General features: G+C 47.2%; 1 protein-coding gene across 1 annotated transcript in view; it reads left to right on the top strand.

The window, feature by feature from the left end:
* Ppm1l (protein phosphatase, Mg2+/Mn2+ dependent 1L) overlaps positions 1-16119 on the top strand; it is a 201985-nt gene extending 185866 nt beyond the window's left edge. Inside the window, exons 3-4 of the mRNA XM_041659137.1 lie at positions 10720-10881; positions 13055-16119. Of these exons, the coding sequence (XP_041515071.1) occupies positions 10720-10881; positions 13055-13401 (509 nt within the window). The 3' untranslated portion in view covers positions 13402-16119. The remainder of the gene's footprint in view (positions 1-10719; positions 10882-13054) is intronic.
* The last annotated feature ends 845 nt before the right edge of the window (positions 16120-16964 follow it).

The following is a 16964-nucleotide window of genomic DNA, read 5'->3' as shown; positions in this document are numbered from 1 at the left end:
GTTCTGGTATCCCCGGCTTTCCTGATAGAGGCTATTTCCCTAGAAACACAAAGACCAGAATGACACCAGAGAGACAGTTAGGGTTAGCAGTGTTCATCTGCTTAGCTTCAGTCTCCTACGACTGAAATGACATTCGGCTTACCTTGGAAAAGCAAACACCCAAACAATGTGAACCATTGCAGAAGGCCCTCACTGAGGAGGAACATAGCTAAAACCAAGGGACATGAACCTAAGCATGCTGAGTTTGGTAGATAGGAAATCATTTCACTACATGTAAAAAATATGGAAGCTTTCAGAAAAAAATTTGAATATGTTTAAAACCTACTTTAATAACCAATGTTATCTTTTAACATTTGACCTATATCTATATGCATATTTATTTATAGAAGTAAATTCAGTTAGCATAATTTACATGTAGTTCTTTTTAAGTAAAAAAATGCTATATTCTAAAATTTTAATACACATTTTTGGTTTTTCCTTTTTGTCCATAAGCACTGTAGACAAAATAGCAATGCATATTCTCCAGAAATGCTACGCCACTGTCTTTATAATGCATCTTCATGTGGTATCTTATACTGCATTCTGACATTCTTATGTTTATCCATTTCAGCTAATTCTTTCTGCTATAAGCATTTCTGTGAGGTGAACCCTTGTTTGTAAAGCCCTGCTTATATCCCTGCCTATTTTCTTAGCTCAGAACTCAAGAGCTGGCATTAGTGGGTCAGAGTATATAAGCCAGGATATGCTCTATTGTTTATTTGGAAAGTGAAAAAAATCAAGAAATCCTCCTTTAAAAGCTGCTCTTGTCTTTCATTTTTATTCAACAGATGCTTTCTCTTCCTCCTTTATTGTGCCAAGAGCCACATTCGCTGAATAAATGCCTCACCCTATTGCATTTTCCGAGAAAGTAAGGTCTCACTTCCTCCCTGATGCCTTCCTATAGTTCCCCTCCTGCCCATCACCTCCCCTCAGACGGAGCCAAGACCTCCCCTCTACCGTAACAACAACCACACACCCAGGCTCTCACAGCATGCCGTGGTGTTCCAGTCCTGGCTCCACGTGTCTGGTTTAGTGTTGCTAATAGGCAGTAATCACCATGGTGGTAAGGGCTGTCTGTATCTCGTTAATTTTTATTGCTCTAGCACCGTGTGGGGTCGGGGTCCAGCTCGACGGGGTTCCCACATTCCAGGGTAGGGGCATATGGATTAGAAATTTTAGGCGGAAGAAACGGAGATACGAAAGAAAAAGACAGAGAGGCGGAATAGAATTGGGAGGACAATCCAGTGAATACTGAATCCACCCGTGTTTATTTTTAATGATCTTTAAATACCCCAATCCAAAAAGAGAAGAAAGCAAAATGACCTTTTTTCATTGTACAAGGAACAAACAAAGTGGTTATGATCTTAATACCCAAAACACCAAGTAACCACAGCCTAGGTCAAGATATCTTTGTTAATAGCCACACCTTAAGTCAAACCTCTTGTCCGTAGCCTTGGCTGCAGAGAGGCCCTGCCTGTGGGGACACCTGGAGCAGGCTTGCAAGGACTCTGGAAACGGACAAGAAGGAGGACAGTGAGAAAGGTCACAACCTGCTGCTTCTCCTTCCAGACCAGGTGCTGTCCTGACAGCTCTGCCTCGGCCTCCGCATTAACTTTAGAAAAGCTTTAGGCAGGTCAGCCGCTGACAGACCTAGAGATTATTTACGCTAATGGGGTAGGGCAGACTCTTCTCTGAGAGCAACCTGGCGAGTCCTCTGTGCTTCCGGACAGAAGTGACCACGCGTCGGCTGGGGGAGGCATGACTGGAAAGTTCTGCTTGCAGTGACATTAGCATTCCTGGGTGACATGTTCATCAGTGACCCGCTTCCTCCGCTTTCCCCGGTATGTTTCTTGCCAGTATGGTTTCTCTTCATCATTAAGCCCAGTGGATCGAGGCTCTGAAATTGTGTTATTGAGCTAACATTCACTGTCAGACCTCCACCAGATAAACTGACTTAATGTCTTAGAAATGTGTTGGCCCATTTGGTTCGCTTCTTTGATGCTTCTCTGTATTAAGATAAATTTTATATGCTATATAAAAAGCACGATTTATTCACAGCATTTCAGAAGGATATTTACTGCACGAAGCAAAGTATTTGATACATAAAATGAGGAGGAAGAAAGAGAGTAATCTATCTTGATCATAGAAATGTCTGGGCTCCTCTATGCTGGGTATAAAGAATGGCCCTTTGGCTATCACGAACGCCACTGAAGTCCTTGAGGTGTGGTGGCCCTGACTTTGTGTCTTTGCCCTTTTCTCCTTGCACACCTGCTTCCCACCCCTTGCCATCCCTTTCCCAAACTCGCCAATTCCTCTTTTTCCAAAAGAAAACAAAATGGCAATTTTCCTCATTCTTCATACTTCATGCTATGTAGTAATTGGAGCGGCGGGGCTGCGTTCCCAGCACCCCGGCCACCTGGCTAGCTTATGCCCCGAAATAATTACACGGACACTGTATTCTTTTAATCACCGCTTGGCCCATTTCTATCTAGCCCCTTCTAGGCTAACTCTCGCACCTGGACTAGCCCATTTCTAATACTCTATGTAGCACAGCTAGGTGCGCTTACCGGGAAGATTCTAGCCTACATCTATCCTGGGTCAGAGCTTCATCGCCCAGGAGCCGGGAGCTTGGCGTCTCTCTGAGGCGTCTGCTCCCGAGAGAAGAGCTGTCGAGTCTCTGAGCTTACTTCCTCTTCCTCCCAACGTTCTGTTCTGTTTACTCCACCCACCCATGTTCTAAGCTATGAGCCCAAGCAGTTTGTTTATTACTTAGCCAATGAAATCAACAGATTGATATATGACACTCCCACATCAATGCTACAGCAATGTCATTAGCATGAGCAGTCCAGCATTGTGTAAGTGGGTGTCCCTGGCTGTACTGAGCAAAGCCATAAGGTGTGTCCGTTCCTCTAGACTTTCTTTTAGGAAAAATGTTTCCTTTTACATATGTGTATCGATGCATGAGGGTGTTAGCATACACACGCATGTGCAGGTGCCCACAGGCGCGAAGAGGGTTGTCGGAGCCCTGGAGCCAGAGTCAGGGGCAATTGTCAACCCCTGACGTCTCTGCTGGGAGGTGCACGTCAGTCCTCTGCAATAGCAGCAAGAGCTCTTAACCTCTGGGCCATCTCTCCAGGCTCACACAGGACTCTCTTCAACCGAACAAGACTGCCACCCCTGGCACAGCGACAAAAATCTGGAGCCATTGACCTAGCGAAAATCTTACAGTAAAGATGAGTTTCCACAAAATAAGGGTTCTGGTAACCTCAGACTATTGACATGTGCCTAAGCGAGTACAGGGATCTTCCAGGGAATGAAGGGGAAATGGTGTGGCTGCTGTACAAAGCCGAGTGTTTCTCTGTGGAGATCAGGCGCCCTCCCCAGAGACATGTAAAGCCATGCTAGGTGACACAGAGACAGCTGCAGGTCATGCCTCCATCACCGAGATGCTGGCAGCTCGGCACTGACGGCTGAATCCGAATCTGAACTTGAACAGTTGAAAGTGCCCCGCCATCATTATTGCCCTTTCCCATCTGTGCCAGCTCCTTCTCTGTAGCCCAAATTATTGGCTCTTTCCTCCTCCACCATTTTATGTTCTGACTACCTTGTTTATGCAGTAAATATTCTCCTGAATTATGAATTATTGTGAACGAGCTGCAGCTTTATAGCATATAAAATTTATCTCGATACAGAAAAGTTTAAAAGAAGCAAACACAAGGGGTCAAATCCCCTCCCCCAGTTAACTCTTCATGTTTTCAAAACTTCTCTGTCACATGTATATTATACACATGTTTACGTGGTAGTAAAGTACGTAAGCAATAGGGTAGGGGGCCATTGTTAGGGGGTGGACTAATAATTCAAGATAGTTGGGTTTGGCCTATTTAATCATTGAACACATAATCATTGGCTCGTCTGAGCAATGTGATGATGGAGAAGACACTTTGGCCCGCCCATGATCCTTTGCGCTAGACCAGGATCCTGGGTCAGAGGAAAGAATGGCGACACACCTGGGCTGAATGATCTCTCCACCTATCGGAATGGGCTGTGCCCACAACTGGAGGGGTATCATGTTTTGAGTGGGTTAAAAACAAAACAAAACAAACAAAAGTCTGAGTGGTTTCTTGAGTGATCGTGTCTAGAAGGCCATGTGCAATATGGCATCGAACTGAACGGCCTGTTGGGTGATGAGAAGAGCGTTAGGTGATTGTTTATTCAGTCGTAATATTGAGTGCCTGTAAGTAGTGCAGGCAGCATTAGATCAAGGGAAACAAGCAGCCTCATTTATCCTTGGGAAGCTTATATGCTCTAGGACAAGATTGATAGTCAGTGCTTTCATTGAATAAACAAGATACCTACCTTATGCTGTGCTGGAGAGCAATAAATAAAGAGACAAGTCCCCCAGAAAAGGACTCGCTGAAAACCTCCTTCTTGAGCTCAGACGAGAGCAGATGTCCTAGCCAGTATCAAGGACAGAACAGCAGAGGGGAAACTGTGTATCCAAAGGCCCCAAACAACTAAGGCTTGGCATACTAGCCACCAAAGGGAAGCCTGGAACAAGGGAGGAGGTGATAATGGACCATTGGAGAGGGGCCAGGTCACGCAGAATCTGCCACTGTTGTTTCTTACTTGGACACCTGATGTAGCCTGCTGACCAAAATGACAGTGGCCTACACAGGCATCAATACTGTGTGAACAAGAAAACCGGAGGCGTTGATGTGTTTTAGAGCTAAGAGCACTTAGTGACGCCCTAGACGGCTCGATTGGGGAACGGAGAAAAACCAAGCATGCTGTCTGGGCTTCTGGCTAGGTTAGCTGGATGGACCGTAGTGCCATTTTCTCAGATATAAAGGTCAGATGGCACACCAGGTTTCACTCAGCATAGACTTTGAAGTCTGCCCTGCGCAGACTCACTTTTCCAGACGTTTGCTGCGAGTTTTGTTGTTCTCGTTCTTTGAGACAGGGCCTCCCGTGGAGCAGGCCGCTCTCACATTCAGTGTGTGTTTACTGTTCACTCCTGTTCATCCTCCCTCCGCCTCCAGGATGCTGAGCTCACAGGTATGTACCACTCTACCCAGGTTCCGATTTTTCTTTAATCTGTAAGGTGAGGTGATTACAGTAAGTTTCTAAGAGCTCTTCCCAATTAACAATCTCATGAAGAATAAAATTAAACTTGCTAATATAAAAACATCCTCAGGTTCATAATTAAGGAATCGTGTTATGCCCTGGTATTTTGATCAATAGCATCAGAATGGAATAAATCAATTTATGTCAAAACTTGTAACCAAGGAAATCAAGGTTATTTCTCTCCGTCTTAGTGAAGAAAGCGCAACTGCAAGCATTTTCTCCTGGGAAGTGTTTTTATGGAGTTTCTTGGCAACAGAGTAGTTTGTCCTGTTGAGTAATAGTATATTATGAATGGTTTTGCAACCCTGGGCGAAGACTGCAGAGACCAAACAATACGTTGGTTTGTGCTGCATTGCTTTTACATAGATTATTTCTCCAGATCCACACAGGCCCTGCGTGGGATATGGACACACTTTTCTCGTTGCTGTTTTTCTGTAGAGAGGACACTGAACACATTCCGGTTATTCAGAACTCTACCTATAACTCTGTTTCTGCCACCTACGTTTAACCACTTTTGGCCAAGCCTAAGATGCTCTTGCTCATGTCGACAGTGCAGTACTGAAACCTGCATCCTGAGGTAGAGCTTAAACCTGCGTCACATGACTCTAACAGAAAGGACCTTTATCATCTCACAGAGCAAACTCCTGTGGGACACACTGGCTCAGAAGTTTCCACACTGTTGGACAGTTGGGATGGGGCCAGATCGTGCAGAGCCGCCACTGTGGAGTCCCATGCTGACTGTAATGACAGGGACTGTGTGCTGTTTCGTCTCCACTCTTTAATGCTTAGACTGTCCCCCTCAGTTGCAAGATAGCTGCCCCTGTTCAGTAAAACTCACAGGACAATCCTGAACCAAAGAAGTGGTCCTTTTCTGCTCTGTATGCGTCAGGGAAAGCAAAGTCTTTCCCAGAAGCTCACAGTAAACACCCCTGCGTTGCACGGAGTACCCGTTTCCTGCCCGGAGATAGAGACATTATTCTAAACCGCACCCCTTCTTCCTTCCTCCCTCCCTGATGGACCGACCCAGTCTGGTTTCAGATCCGCGTGCCATCCTCTGTCCCTGTGGTCACCACGTTAATTCCGATCCTCATTAACTCAGTCTGTCCACACTGCTTCTGGTGACTTTTCTGTTGCCACCGGAATAACCTTATAAAACAAAAACATCCTTGTGATACCATAGCAGGCTTTCTTTTTTGGACCACCAATCCAAATTATGACACAGAGACTTATTGTTAGTTATGAACACTTGACCTTATCTTAGATCTTATTTTAACCTGTTTCTCTTTATCTACGTTTTGCCTCAAGACATTTTTTTAACCTTTTCTTCTTTTCTGTATGTCCTGCTTCCCTGCTTCTCATGTCTGCCTGACTAGACACTGCCTGGTTTCTGGCACCAGGCACGTCCCTCTTTTTCTCCCTTCTTTTCTTCTCTCTTCTCCTCTCTCTCTTATTACATTCTCTCTGCGCACCAGCCCCTCCTATCCCTTTCCTGCCTAACTATTGGCCATTCAGCTTTTTTTTTTTTTTTTTTTTTTGGTTTTTTCGAGACAGGGTTTCTCTGTGGCTTTGGAGCCTGTCCTGGAACTAGCTCTTGTAGACCAGGCTGGTCTCGAACTCACAGAGATCCGCCTGCCTCTGCCTCCCAAGTGCTGGGATTAAAGGCGTGCGCCACCACCGCCCGGCCTGCCATTCAGCTTTTTGTTAGACCAATCAGGTGCCTTGGGCAGGCATGGTGAAGCAGCAACGCATCTTTACATTGTTACCAAAGGCAGCAGAAACACATGCAATACATTTTCACATAGTTAGAGTAATACTCCTCAACATAGACAAACATAACACACCTTTGCCTAGGTAAACAAATGTCCCACAACATGATGCTATACCGTTGAAAACCCTGCAGGGATTCTTAGTCATCGGTAGGATAAAATCTCAGGTGGTTTCATGGCTGCAATGATGACTCTCCTCCCCCTTATCTGACAGCTCAGTAATCTACTAGGTAGATGAAGAGCTGTACTGGCAGGATGGTGTTGGGGAAGGGCCCAGACCCCAGCTAGGTGGATCCCCTCTCTGGACCCCTGTAAAACAGGCAGAAGGTAATGCCTGCTAAGAAGCTGCAATGACCTGAGCATCAACTAGGCTAACAGCATAAGTATAAATAATGTAGGGGCCATTAGTGGGGACATCCTTCCCCTGAGCATGGAGAAGGGCAAAGGGGCAGAGAGAACTCATAGGCCCATAAGCTCTGTCACATGCATCCACATGCCTGATGACGCCAGGAAATCAGTGCTTCTGTTTACCACCCAAACTAAAATACCGCCGGAAGAATTTCTCCTCTGATTGTGTTGGACAAGTTTAGCCAAGCAGATACTTAGAACGAAGTAAAAGCAGTCGCAGATGAAATTCAACCAATATTAAAAACTTGGAGGGGGGGCATGATTTCTGATTATTTGAGTGTATTTATAGGACGTTAAAATTGCTTTAGTGATATCACTTAGATCATCTTCTTATATGTATATATTTTAAAAGGTTTCTATTATATTAAGTTTCCATACAACCCCTAAAATGGACTTTAATTTTAGCTGCCTCTCCCCATATTCCTTCCCTCATCTTCCTCTTCCCTCACCTCCACACTTGATCCTTCTGTTACAGCCCCCCACATCTAGCCATAAATATCTAGTCTATTTCCCTAAGGAGATCTGTCTGTCCCCCTAGTTCTTTATGCCTAATCTCTGTGGTTCCACTGATTGTAGCTTGGTCATCTGTTGGGAGCTATTTGGGCTGTGGACCCCTGGACCCCGAATTCCCTGTGAGTGACTTGTTTTTCCTGTGCTTGCAGTTGCTCTAAGCAAAACAAATTGTTTTTCCTCTGCTCTGGGCAGCCTGCAGCTGCTCTGAGCATGAGACCTTGATGACGGGCTGGTGGGTCTGCAGCTGAAATATCCCGAGAGCTGGGGCCTGGCCAGAGCCCTATATTAGCTTCCCCCTGAGCACAATAAACTTGGCATTCTTGTATCAAAAGTGACCCATGTCTCTGTCTCTGTGTTTGTATGTTTTCAAGTCTCTCAGCCCAGTTCCTGGCTCGCATACCAACAGACGTAGAGCTGACATTGTATTTTACAGTCATCATAGACTTAACTGCTAATATCCACATATAAGTGAATTCATACCATATTCATCTTTCTGGGTTAGGATCACCTCACCTAGGTTTTTTTCTAGATGTTCTATCCATTTACTGAATTTCAGTATTTCATTTTTTTAATGGCTGAGTAATAGTCTATTATGTAAATGTACCACATTTTCTTTATCCATTATCTGTTGAGGGTCATCTAGGTTGATTCTAACGTCTGGTTGTTATACACAGAGCAGCAATGAGCATGGCTGAGCAAGTGTCTCTGTGGTAGAATAGAGTATTCTTTGGGTGTATGCCCGAGAGTGGTATAGCTGGATCTTGAAGTAGATAGATTCTCATTTTCCAGAGGAACTGCCACCATTTTCCACAGTGGCTGTACAAATTTGCGCTCCCACCAGCAACGGATGAGTGTTCCATTTACTCCACATCCTAGCGAGCATAAACTGTTACTTCTTTTATTGATCTCGGCCATTCTGGCAGGTGTAAGATGAAATCTCAAAATCGTTTTGATTTGCGTTTTCCTGATGGCTAAGGATGCTATGCTGCATAGTTTATGTCAGCTTGACCCGAACTCAAGTCATCTGAGAGGAGGGAACTACAATTGAGAAAACGCCTCATAAGATTAGACTATAGGCCACCCTGTAGGGCGCTCTTGCAATAGTGATTGAGAGGGCCCAGCCCATTGTGGTGCCATCGCAAGCTGGTGGTCATGGGTTCTATAAGAAAGCTGGCTGAACAAGCCAGCAAGCAGCACTCCTCCATGGCCTCTGCATCAGCTCCTGCCTCCAGATTCCTACCCTGTTTGAGTTCCGGTCATGACTTTCTTCTATGATGAACAATGATACGGAAGCAGAAGCCAAATAAACCCCTTCCTTCCCAAATTGCTTTAGGTCATAGTGTTTCATCACAGACATTGTATCTCTATCCCTAACAAAGAGAGATGCTGAACATTTAAGTGTTTCCCAGTCATTAAGGTTTCCTTTTCTGAGGAATCTCCATTTAGATCTATATCCCATTTCTAAATTGGGTTGTTTGCTTTCTTGGTATCTAGTTTTTTGAGAGCTTTATTTTTTTATATATTAGTTATCTACCAGATCTGTAGTTGGTAAAAATCTTTTCCCATTCTGTAGGCTGCTGTTTTGTCAGAGTGGTGGCGTCTTTTGCCATGCAGAAGCTTTCAGTTTCATGAGGTCCCATTTATTAATTGTTGATCTTAGGGCCTGTGCTAATGATGTCCTGTTGAGAAAGTCTTTTCCTGCACCAATGGGTTCAAGGCCATCTCCATTTTCTCTTCTGTCAGACTCAGCGTATCTGGTTTTATGCTGAGGTCTTCGAGCCGTTTGGGGTTAAGTTACCTTCTGACCTGCACACAGGAGCTGTGGTGGGCACGGGCACCCGTCTGCATGTCCCACCATCTCCAGTCCCACTCAACCATTCTTTAACCTAAAAAGAACAGAATGCCACACAATCATAATTGAATGTGCCGATGATTATAACTACGCCCCTGCCCAACCTGTATTTGTTCTTCCTGCTTAAGAATGGAGCCCTCCCTCTAGTTGTAGCTCTGCAGAAACTAAAATGTTATTTAGATGCGGTTTACGTTTTCATCAGGGACTCCGACTTTCTTAATGGGGAAGGAACTGTTAGGGACGACCAGGGAGTGCTTTTCAATGAGGAAAAGAGCCATCGATCTGAGGACTGAGTGTGAGCAGTGCCTTCCAGCAGACACTTGACCATTGACAGTGACAGGCAGGGGACAGGCCAGGTGGAGGAGGCAAAAGACTGCGCACGCAATTCTCTTTGCTTTATTCTTTTTCATTTCGAAAGGAACTGGGGAGAGTTCGGCTTGGTGTGTCTTATGTGGGCTTCAGACAAGCTGGTGCTCTGACCACCTCAGTCTTTCTATATTCAGGCTTGACCTTCCCTGACCCCGCCAGTTCTGTCACAGCGCCACTGGATATGGTTGTTGACATTGCCTCTACCTCAGGAGCCCATCCCACACACACACCCCACCCCCATCCCCAGCGTCTCCAGCTTCACGCTCGTCACTAGAACCTCTCAGAGACTGAGCGCCTATGAGCAGACAACAACATGTACCAATTGTCTAGGGCTTCAAACTGATTGTGATTCTCCTCTAATCCTTTTAAATGTGGTGTTTTTAAATTAAGAGTGGCAGAAACAAAGTGATTTAGGACAATGATACTGTTCTTCTAGCCTGTTTAATGACGGTGAAGCGTGGCTCAGAAAATGAACTGTCAGATTTGATCAATGATGTTGAAGCGAACCGTGCTCATTCCCGGAGTAGCTGAAGTCACACTCCCTCCTAGCGAGAGATGCTTTAACGATGGAAGGGTCTGGTGACCAGGAGACACAAGGGAACGTCAGTCACTCCCCTGCTCACACCCCCTCTCTCTTCTGTCTTGCAGGCACAACGTGTTTGATTGCTCTACTGTCGGATAAAGACCTCACCGTGGCCAATGTTGGTGATTCTCGAGGAGTCTTGTGCGACAAGGATGGGAACGCCATTCCCTTGTCACATGACCACAAGCCTTACCAGCTGAAGGAGAGGAAGAGGATAAAGAGAGCTGGTGAGTTTGTGAGCCCCCCGGAGGGAGGCTGCCATGGTGTCTGGTGGTCTAGGTTCTCACTGGAGAGGGAACACACTTTCCCAGGAGCACACGGGGTCAATATGACCTGACTGTCACCTGGTTTATATTCCTATACTGTACATTTCTTATTCATTGATGAGGACTTCATTTGCCACTCTGAATGGCCAAAGACAGCCCTTCCCTGTCGAAAGTCCCATTTGATCACTGGACCTCTGCTCATACACTCTCAGATGTGAGGTCATCCGCTGGGACCATGGTCTGACTACCGAGGGCCGCACCCTGACAGAAGCTGGCTCACTCCCTTCCAGCAGCTCTCAGTTGCCAGTGGCTTCTCAGGCAGTGGTGCGGCTCTCACCTCCACACTTGAACCCTCTGACGTGAGCTTCCACTTGTGCATTTTGTCACAACTCTTGTGAGTTCATATACGCAGCTATCCCACTGTGTGCAAAACCACACAAGCGCACAAACACAAAGAAATAGCTCCCATGAAGTCATCCACCATCTCTGGCTCTTAGACCCCTTCTGCCCGCTCTGCCTCGATGAGGGGACATGCTCCAGAGGTCCCAGTTAGGGCTGAGCCCTCTGCAGTCTCATATTCTGACTAGCTGTGCATCTGTGACTCAGTTGCCCTAGGACAGTTTAAGGGAGGGCGGTGACTTTTATCATCTTTATTGGAGTTTATTATGGCCCTACACGTCAGGCCATCTCTGTTCCTCCTGCTTAGCATGACAAGAAGCTCCAGCCAGTCTGGATCAGATGTTATATATGTTGGCCTTTCTGTCTCTGCTGTGTCACTGATGGCGTCAGTATCAGCTGCCTTTCATGGTGCTCCCCGTGCTAAGAGCCGAGCCTGATACACCACATATGTTTGTATGCATTCTGGGAAGATGGTTATGTTAGAATCACTTCATAGCCAGTAAACTGGAGCCTCGGAGACTTAAGTTCACAGCCGCACAGCTAGCGAGTGACGAGGCCGGAATGAAAACCATGACTAACTCCAGAGCCCTTGCCCCTGACCACTGCTATGCTGCCCACTGCTCCTTTACGGCTGCTCTGTGATGTCACTCCACGAAGAAGTCCTTCCTCCGTTCTCCCTTGCTTCAGTGGGTAGCGGACACCAACCAGTCCTGGAAGAGTACCACTGGATGCCGGTGACTTCTAACAAACGTGGCTTCTCTCTCCTCCAGGTTTTCAAAAGAAAAATCTAGGTCTTACATAATTTTCACATCCTGAAAAAAAATCCCCTCTACAGTGTAAATATTGAGTAAATATCTGACAGATAGAACTTTGTAAAGGAACAAAGTTCAAGCTCCTTTAAAGAAAGCAACGTAGAAGCCAGGAGTAGTGGTGCACATCTTTAAAGATCCTAGTGCTTGAGAGACAGAGACAGAGGGATCGGAAATTCAGGCCAGCCTCAGCCATACAGTGAGTTCAAGACTAACTTGCGCTCTAAGAGACTCTAGTCCCCTCTCAAAGGAAAAAAGGAAGGGGGCAGGATAGATAGATAGATAGATAGATAGATAGATAGATAGATAGATAACATTGAGTGAATGTGCTGGCGGGCACCAGGCTGTGGGATCTATACAGAACAACTTCTTCTGGTCTCACTATACCACAAGATGAACATTATACTCATTCGGCAGCTCGGAAGATGAAGCATCGAGAGGGGAGCCTTTCTCATGGGGTGGGGGGTGGTGTCACTGAATATGCCTAAAATGTGATTTTACTTAACCCCAGTTCTGCTTGGGACCCACATCAGTGCATCCGAGAGTGGGCTCACGGATTGTTTCAGAGCTGTCTCCCTGCCTGTCCACTTGCTTTTTGGCATTTCTCGGCCCCTCTCCTCGAATCCCCATGCTGCGGATACATGTCAATCACTGAGTGGCCGTGGTGCGTTGTTAAAGCTGATGCTCCGTCCTCACCCATGCTCTCCCCTCAGCATTCTTGCCAGCATTAGCGGTGCCAAGGATGAGAGCATGCAGGTCCATCCCAGGTCCTGCAGCGAAATGCTGTTGCCTTTGGCAAAGGGGAAGGAGGCGCACCTCCCGTGGCTCTGCCCACATGTAGCTTATGGTACGCCCACCCAGACTTTACCAAGTGTGAGCGGTATTGGCTGGGCAAGCTAACCGGCTCACGTGCTTTGTCCTTCCAGGTGGATTCATCAGTTTCAATGGCTCCTGGAGGGTCCAGGGAATCCTAGCCATGTCTCGATCCCTGGGAGATTATCCGCTGAAAAATCTCAACGTGGTCATCCCAGACCCAGATATCCTGACCTTCGACCTGGACAAGCTGCAGCCCGAGTTCATGATCTTGGCATCAGACGGTCTGTGGGATGCTTTCAGCAACGAGGAGGCAGTCCGATTCATCAAGGAGCGCTTGGATGAACCGCACTTCGGAGCCAAGAGCATCGTCCTGCAGTCCTTCTACAGAGGCTGCCCCGACAACATCACAGTCATGGTGGTGAAGTTCAGGAATAGTAGCAAAACGGAAGAGCAGTGAGCCCCATAGGCTCTCAGCTACCCTAGACCAGAGGACTCTCGACATACTGTTCTCTTAATGTAGGAAAAGGTGTGGGATTTATAATTAGGATCATGTGTCCCAACAAAGAGCCCCTTCCCTGGCAACCTGGAATCCCTACCAGGTGGTGAGCAGGGAGTTCCCTGGCTGACACTGTGGAGGGGCTGGAGTCTGTGTCCCCCCAGCCCTTCTCGCCAGTGTTTGAAATGCATCTATAAGTAGCCATCGACCCCCAGATATGAGGCAAAAGGAAGGTAGGCCATGTATTCCCTTTAATGTGCTTTTCATGATCTTTTCCGTGGTCCTTCAGCTTCCTGGGTGTCCTCTCAGCACCCGTGGACAGGGCAGGCCTGTAGCTGCAGGCACCATGCCAGGGCATCTCCTGACGATGTGGTGGTGGTACCCTCCGCCTAGCAGAAACACTTTCCCCTTCTGAGCTTGTGATTTCAGTACTCCAGCAGCCTGTGGAGGAGACTCACAACACTTTATTATTTGTTGCCTGCTCTTGGAGACTGAGGAACGCAGAGAGGATGGGGGGTCGGTGGCAGCTTCCTGCACCCCAGACAGCACCCCTTCCCCACCCCTTCCTTCATTAGTGTAGGAGACTCCGGATACAGTTAACCAGCCCTGTGCCTCACCCATGGAGCACAGCTTTCCCATTTGCCCACACCTCAGTGCGTGAAGGACAGCCGCTGACTTCACCAAGAACCCACAGAAAGGAATGAAACAGGGTGACGAGCACGTGACAGCACAGGGTGACCGTCCATCCCCAGTGAGGAATAAGGCTGGGATCAGTCTCAATGCCCCCCGTGGAGATGCACTATCCACATAGGAGAGGCAGGCATGAGCCCTGGGAATCTCCACTCCACCCTCACCAGCTTCTGCTTTTCCGCACAGCCTTCCCGAGCCCATCCTGGTGGCTTTCATGTCTTTCCAACAGTGTTGGGAGAAACAGCAGCCTAGAATCGCCCAAGTGCTGTTCCCAGCCACCCCAAATTGGTATTTGGTGGCAAACCGCTGAGACATGCTTTTGGGCAAGAGAAAGGCCTTTCATCTTTCGCTGCAAATCTCTGTCCATACCCTGTAGCGTTCCCCAGGCAAACACCAACGGACTGCGATAGCCTGGAGGGAAAATAGCAGACCGGCTCCTGGGGGCCCTGTGTGCGCTGGCAGCAGAGCTGGCTGGGAATGCAAGCAAGAGCCCCAAGAGATGTGCAGCACAGTTATCTGGGGGCCTGGGTTGCTGCTCTGCCCTTCCTAACACCAAAGCTGCGGGGTTTTCCCCGGTCTCTGTGCTTTATAAGTTTGACAGAACACAGTAGGCTGTCCTTCTTGACTGAATGAACCAGCCCCAAACAACCACGATTTTCACTGTAGACCCACGCCCGGAGCCCACCTGGTTTTCTTTCTCAGGGTGGGTGTTGTCAGCGTGGCCTCTCAAGGCCCACCCATTAGCCATCCCTGCCCCGCTGCCCAGCCCTGTCCTTCAGCTGCAGAGCTTGCCCAAAGCCCAGAGGACAAAGGGTACCTTGGACTCCGGGACTGCAGACTGTCTCGACTCCTCCAGGAACTTGCTTTTCATTGACTGCATTGAGAATTAATTATGGTTTCCCAGGGAATTTGCTTACTTTTGTATCCTGTGTTTTCAACATTTGAATTAGGGTCTTAGTTACTGCTTTTCAGAATGTTTTAGTGCAAAGTACATTCTCTCATGTTCCATGAGTGCACTGGCCTGTGGCGACACAGACACATGGATGTATATTCTGGGTCAAGGGTAACAGAGGAAACAGATGTGGGTTCAAGTGATGGAGATACGCTTCTTGATTTAGGATGCTCTAGAGTCCCCACACGCCTCTTCTAAAACTCCAGATTTGACAGTCCATTGGGCAACTTCTTCTTTTGATTTTGTATTTGCTTAACACAAAAGTGTATAAAACAAGAGGAAAAATAATTTGAGAAACATTTATTGTAAAGAAAAAATGAAATAAGGTTTTGGTGAAGAAGAAAAAAGGGAAGATACCAAATTAGCCCACTGGTATTCCTTGAGCACGCGGGCGGTGCTGCCTGCACTAGTTATAAAACCTTCTACTTGAGGCTATGGACAGCTTGTGAATTTTGCTCTGAAGACATAACTTATTTCTAACTGCAACCAAATAGAGTATATATATATATATATATGATATGTATATATCATATATATAAATATAAATTTCCTATTCCTTTCTTGCCTCTTCCCCTCCCCCATGGCTTGTAGACGTTTTTAAAGATAGAAATGCTAAGCAGGATGGTAGCGGTTTGATGAATAGTTACACATCAACCAGAGTACCCTTGCCCTTCCCCGTGTCCTCCTGGAATGCTCCTTCTGACCTGGGTCCAGCTGTGGGGAGTCTGCAGTTGGTTGTGGCTGGGCACACTGGCCACCCCCGTCCTCCAGCGGCTCTGGCAGGGTGGATCTAGCTGCAGGAGAAATGGATCTGAGGGAGAACGTGTGAGGCTTCCATCAACAGCACTGCCAAAGCTTGGGGATCATCCCCCAAGGCTGCCCGGACTCCCTGCCCAGCCTGAGTTCGAATTGCCAATCGTCCCCACGGTGCCAAATCTCGGGAGGGTTTTACAGTGTTTCAGAAATACAGCTGATGCTGGTCCCAGGCCCCGCTAACCACTCCGCTGCTGCTTTCCTGGCAATTTGTGCTCTTCAGGTGGGGGAGGGGGAGGGAGGGAGGGCAGGGAAAGGGTTTTTAACGATTCACTGCATTTGCAGTTACCTAATCATATAAATAAACTATACTAACCTAGAACAACCCAAAGCTCGTCCCCAGGATCTGTATTTTTTTATAATGTGACCAACTTGCCCCAGCCAATCTGGATCACTGAAGTACCACGTGACTGTATGTGCTCACTCCCAGTGGCCAGTGTTAACTTCCTTGCTGTGACCTGGAGGGACTGGCCTCTTGAATCTGGTATGTGTCAAGAACGTTGCCAAGAGAAGGTTGCAGCATAGAGCATCTGCAGGCTAGGTATCTCAGGCATGCTTTGTGGCACACAGTGTAGCGATTTGGACATTCTGCACGGGGGTGCCAGTGTTGCTGCTCTGACCCTCTCTGAAGTGGCTCCAGGGAACCGGCTCCACTATTGCCTAGAGTATCTGGAAATGCACGAAAGACTCGCCAAAGGTGTGACCCCTTTCCTTTGCCAGGTTCACCTTGTCTCTCCTGTGTTTTTGTTGTTTCACTTCATCTTCTTCTTGACTTCAGAAATGCTTTTCCCTCCTTTGGCCCACTGTTACATAATCTTCCCAGAGTCGTCACCCAGAACTGCCTGGGTCTGTCACAGCAGCATCCCCGTTTAGCTCTGGAAAAGACGCCGGTCCCATGCTTCCGCCCACCCCCATGGAGGCTGCAAAGTGTAAAATGTGAGCTGCTTCTGGCTAAATCATTTTTATGGAGGCCTTTGGGCTAGCTGGATGCACCTTGCAGGAACAGAGGAGCCTAATGGCCCTCAATACAGGATAACACATATTCTAGAAATGTTTTTCCAAATACATG

Source organism: Microtus oregoni, unplaced genomic scaffold (genome assembly GCF_018167655.1).
Source record: "Microtus oregoni isolate MIOR12 unplaced genomic scaffold, Mior012 000010F_ref0000083, whole genome shotgun sequence".
NCBI classification, from domain to species: Eukaryota; Metazoa; Chordata; class Mammalia; order Rodentia; family Cricetidae; genus Microtus; species Microtus oregoni.
The sequence above is the reverse complement of the archived record's forward strand: the minus strand, read 5'-3'. Positions and strand labels throughout refer to the sequence as shown.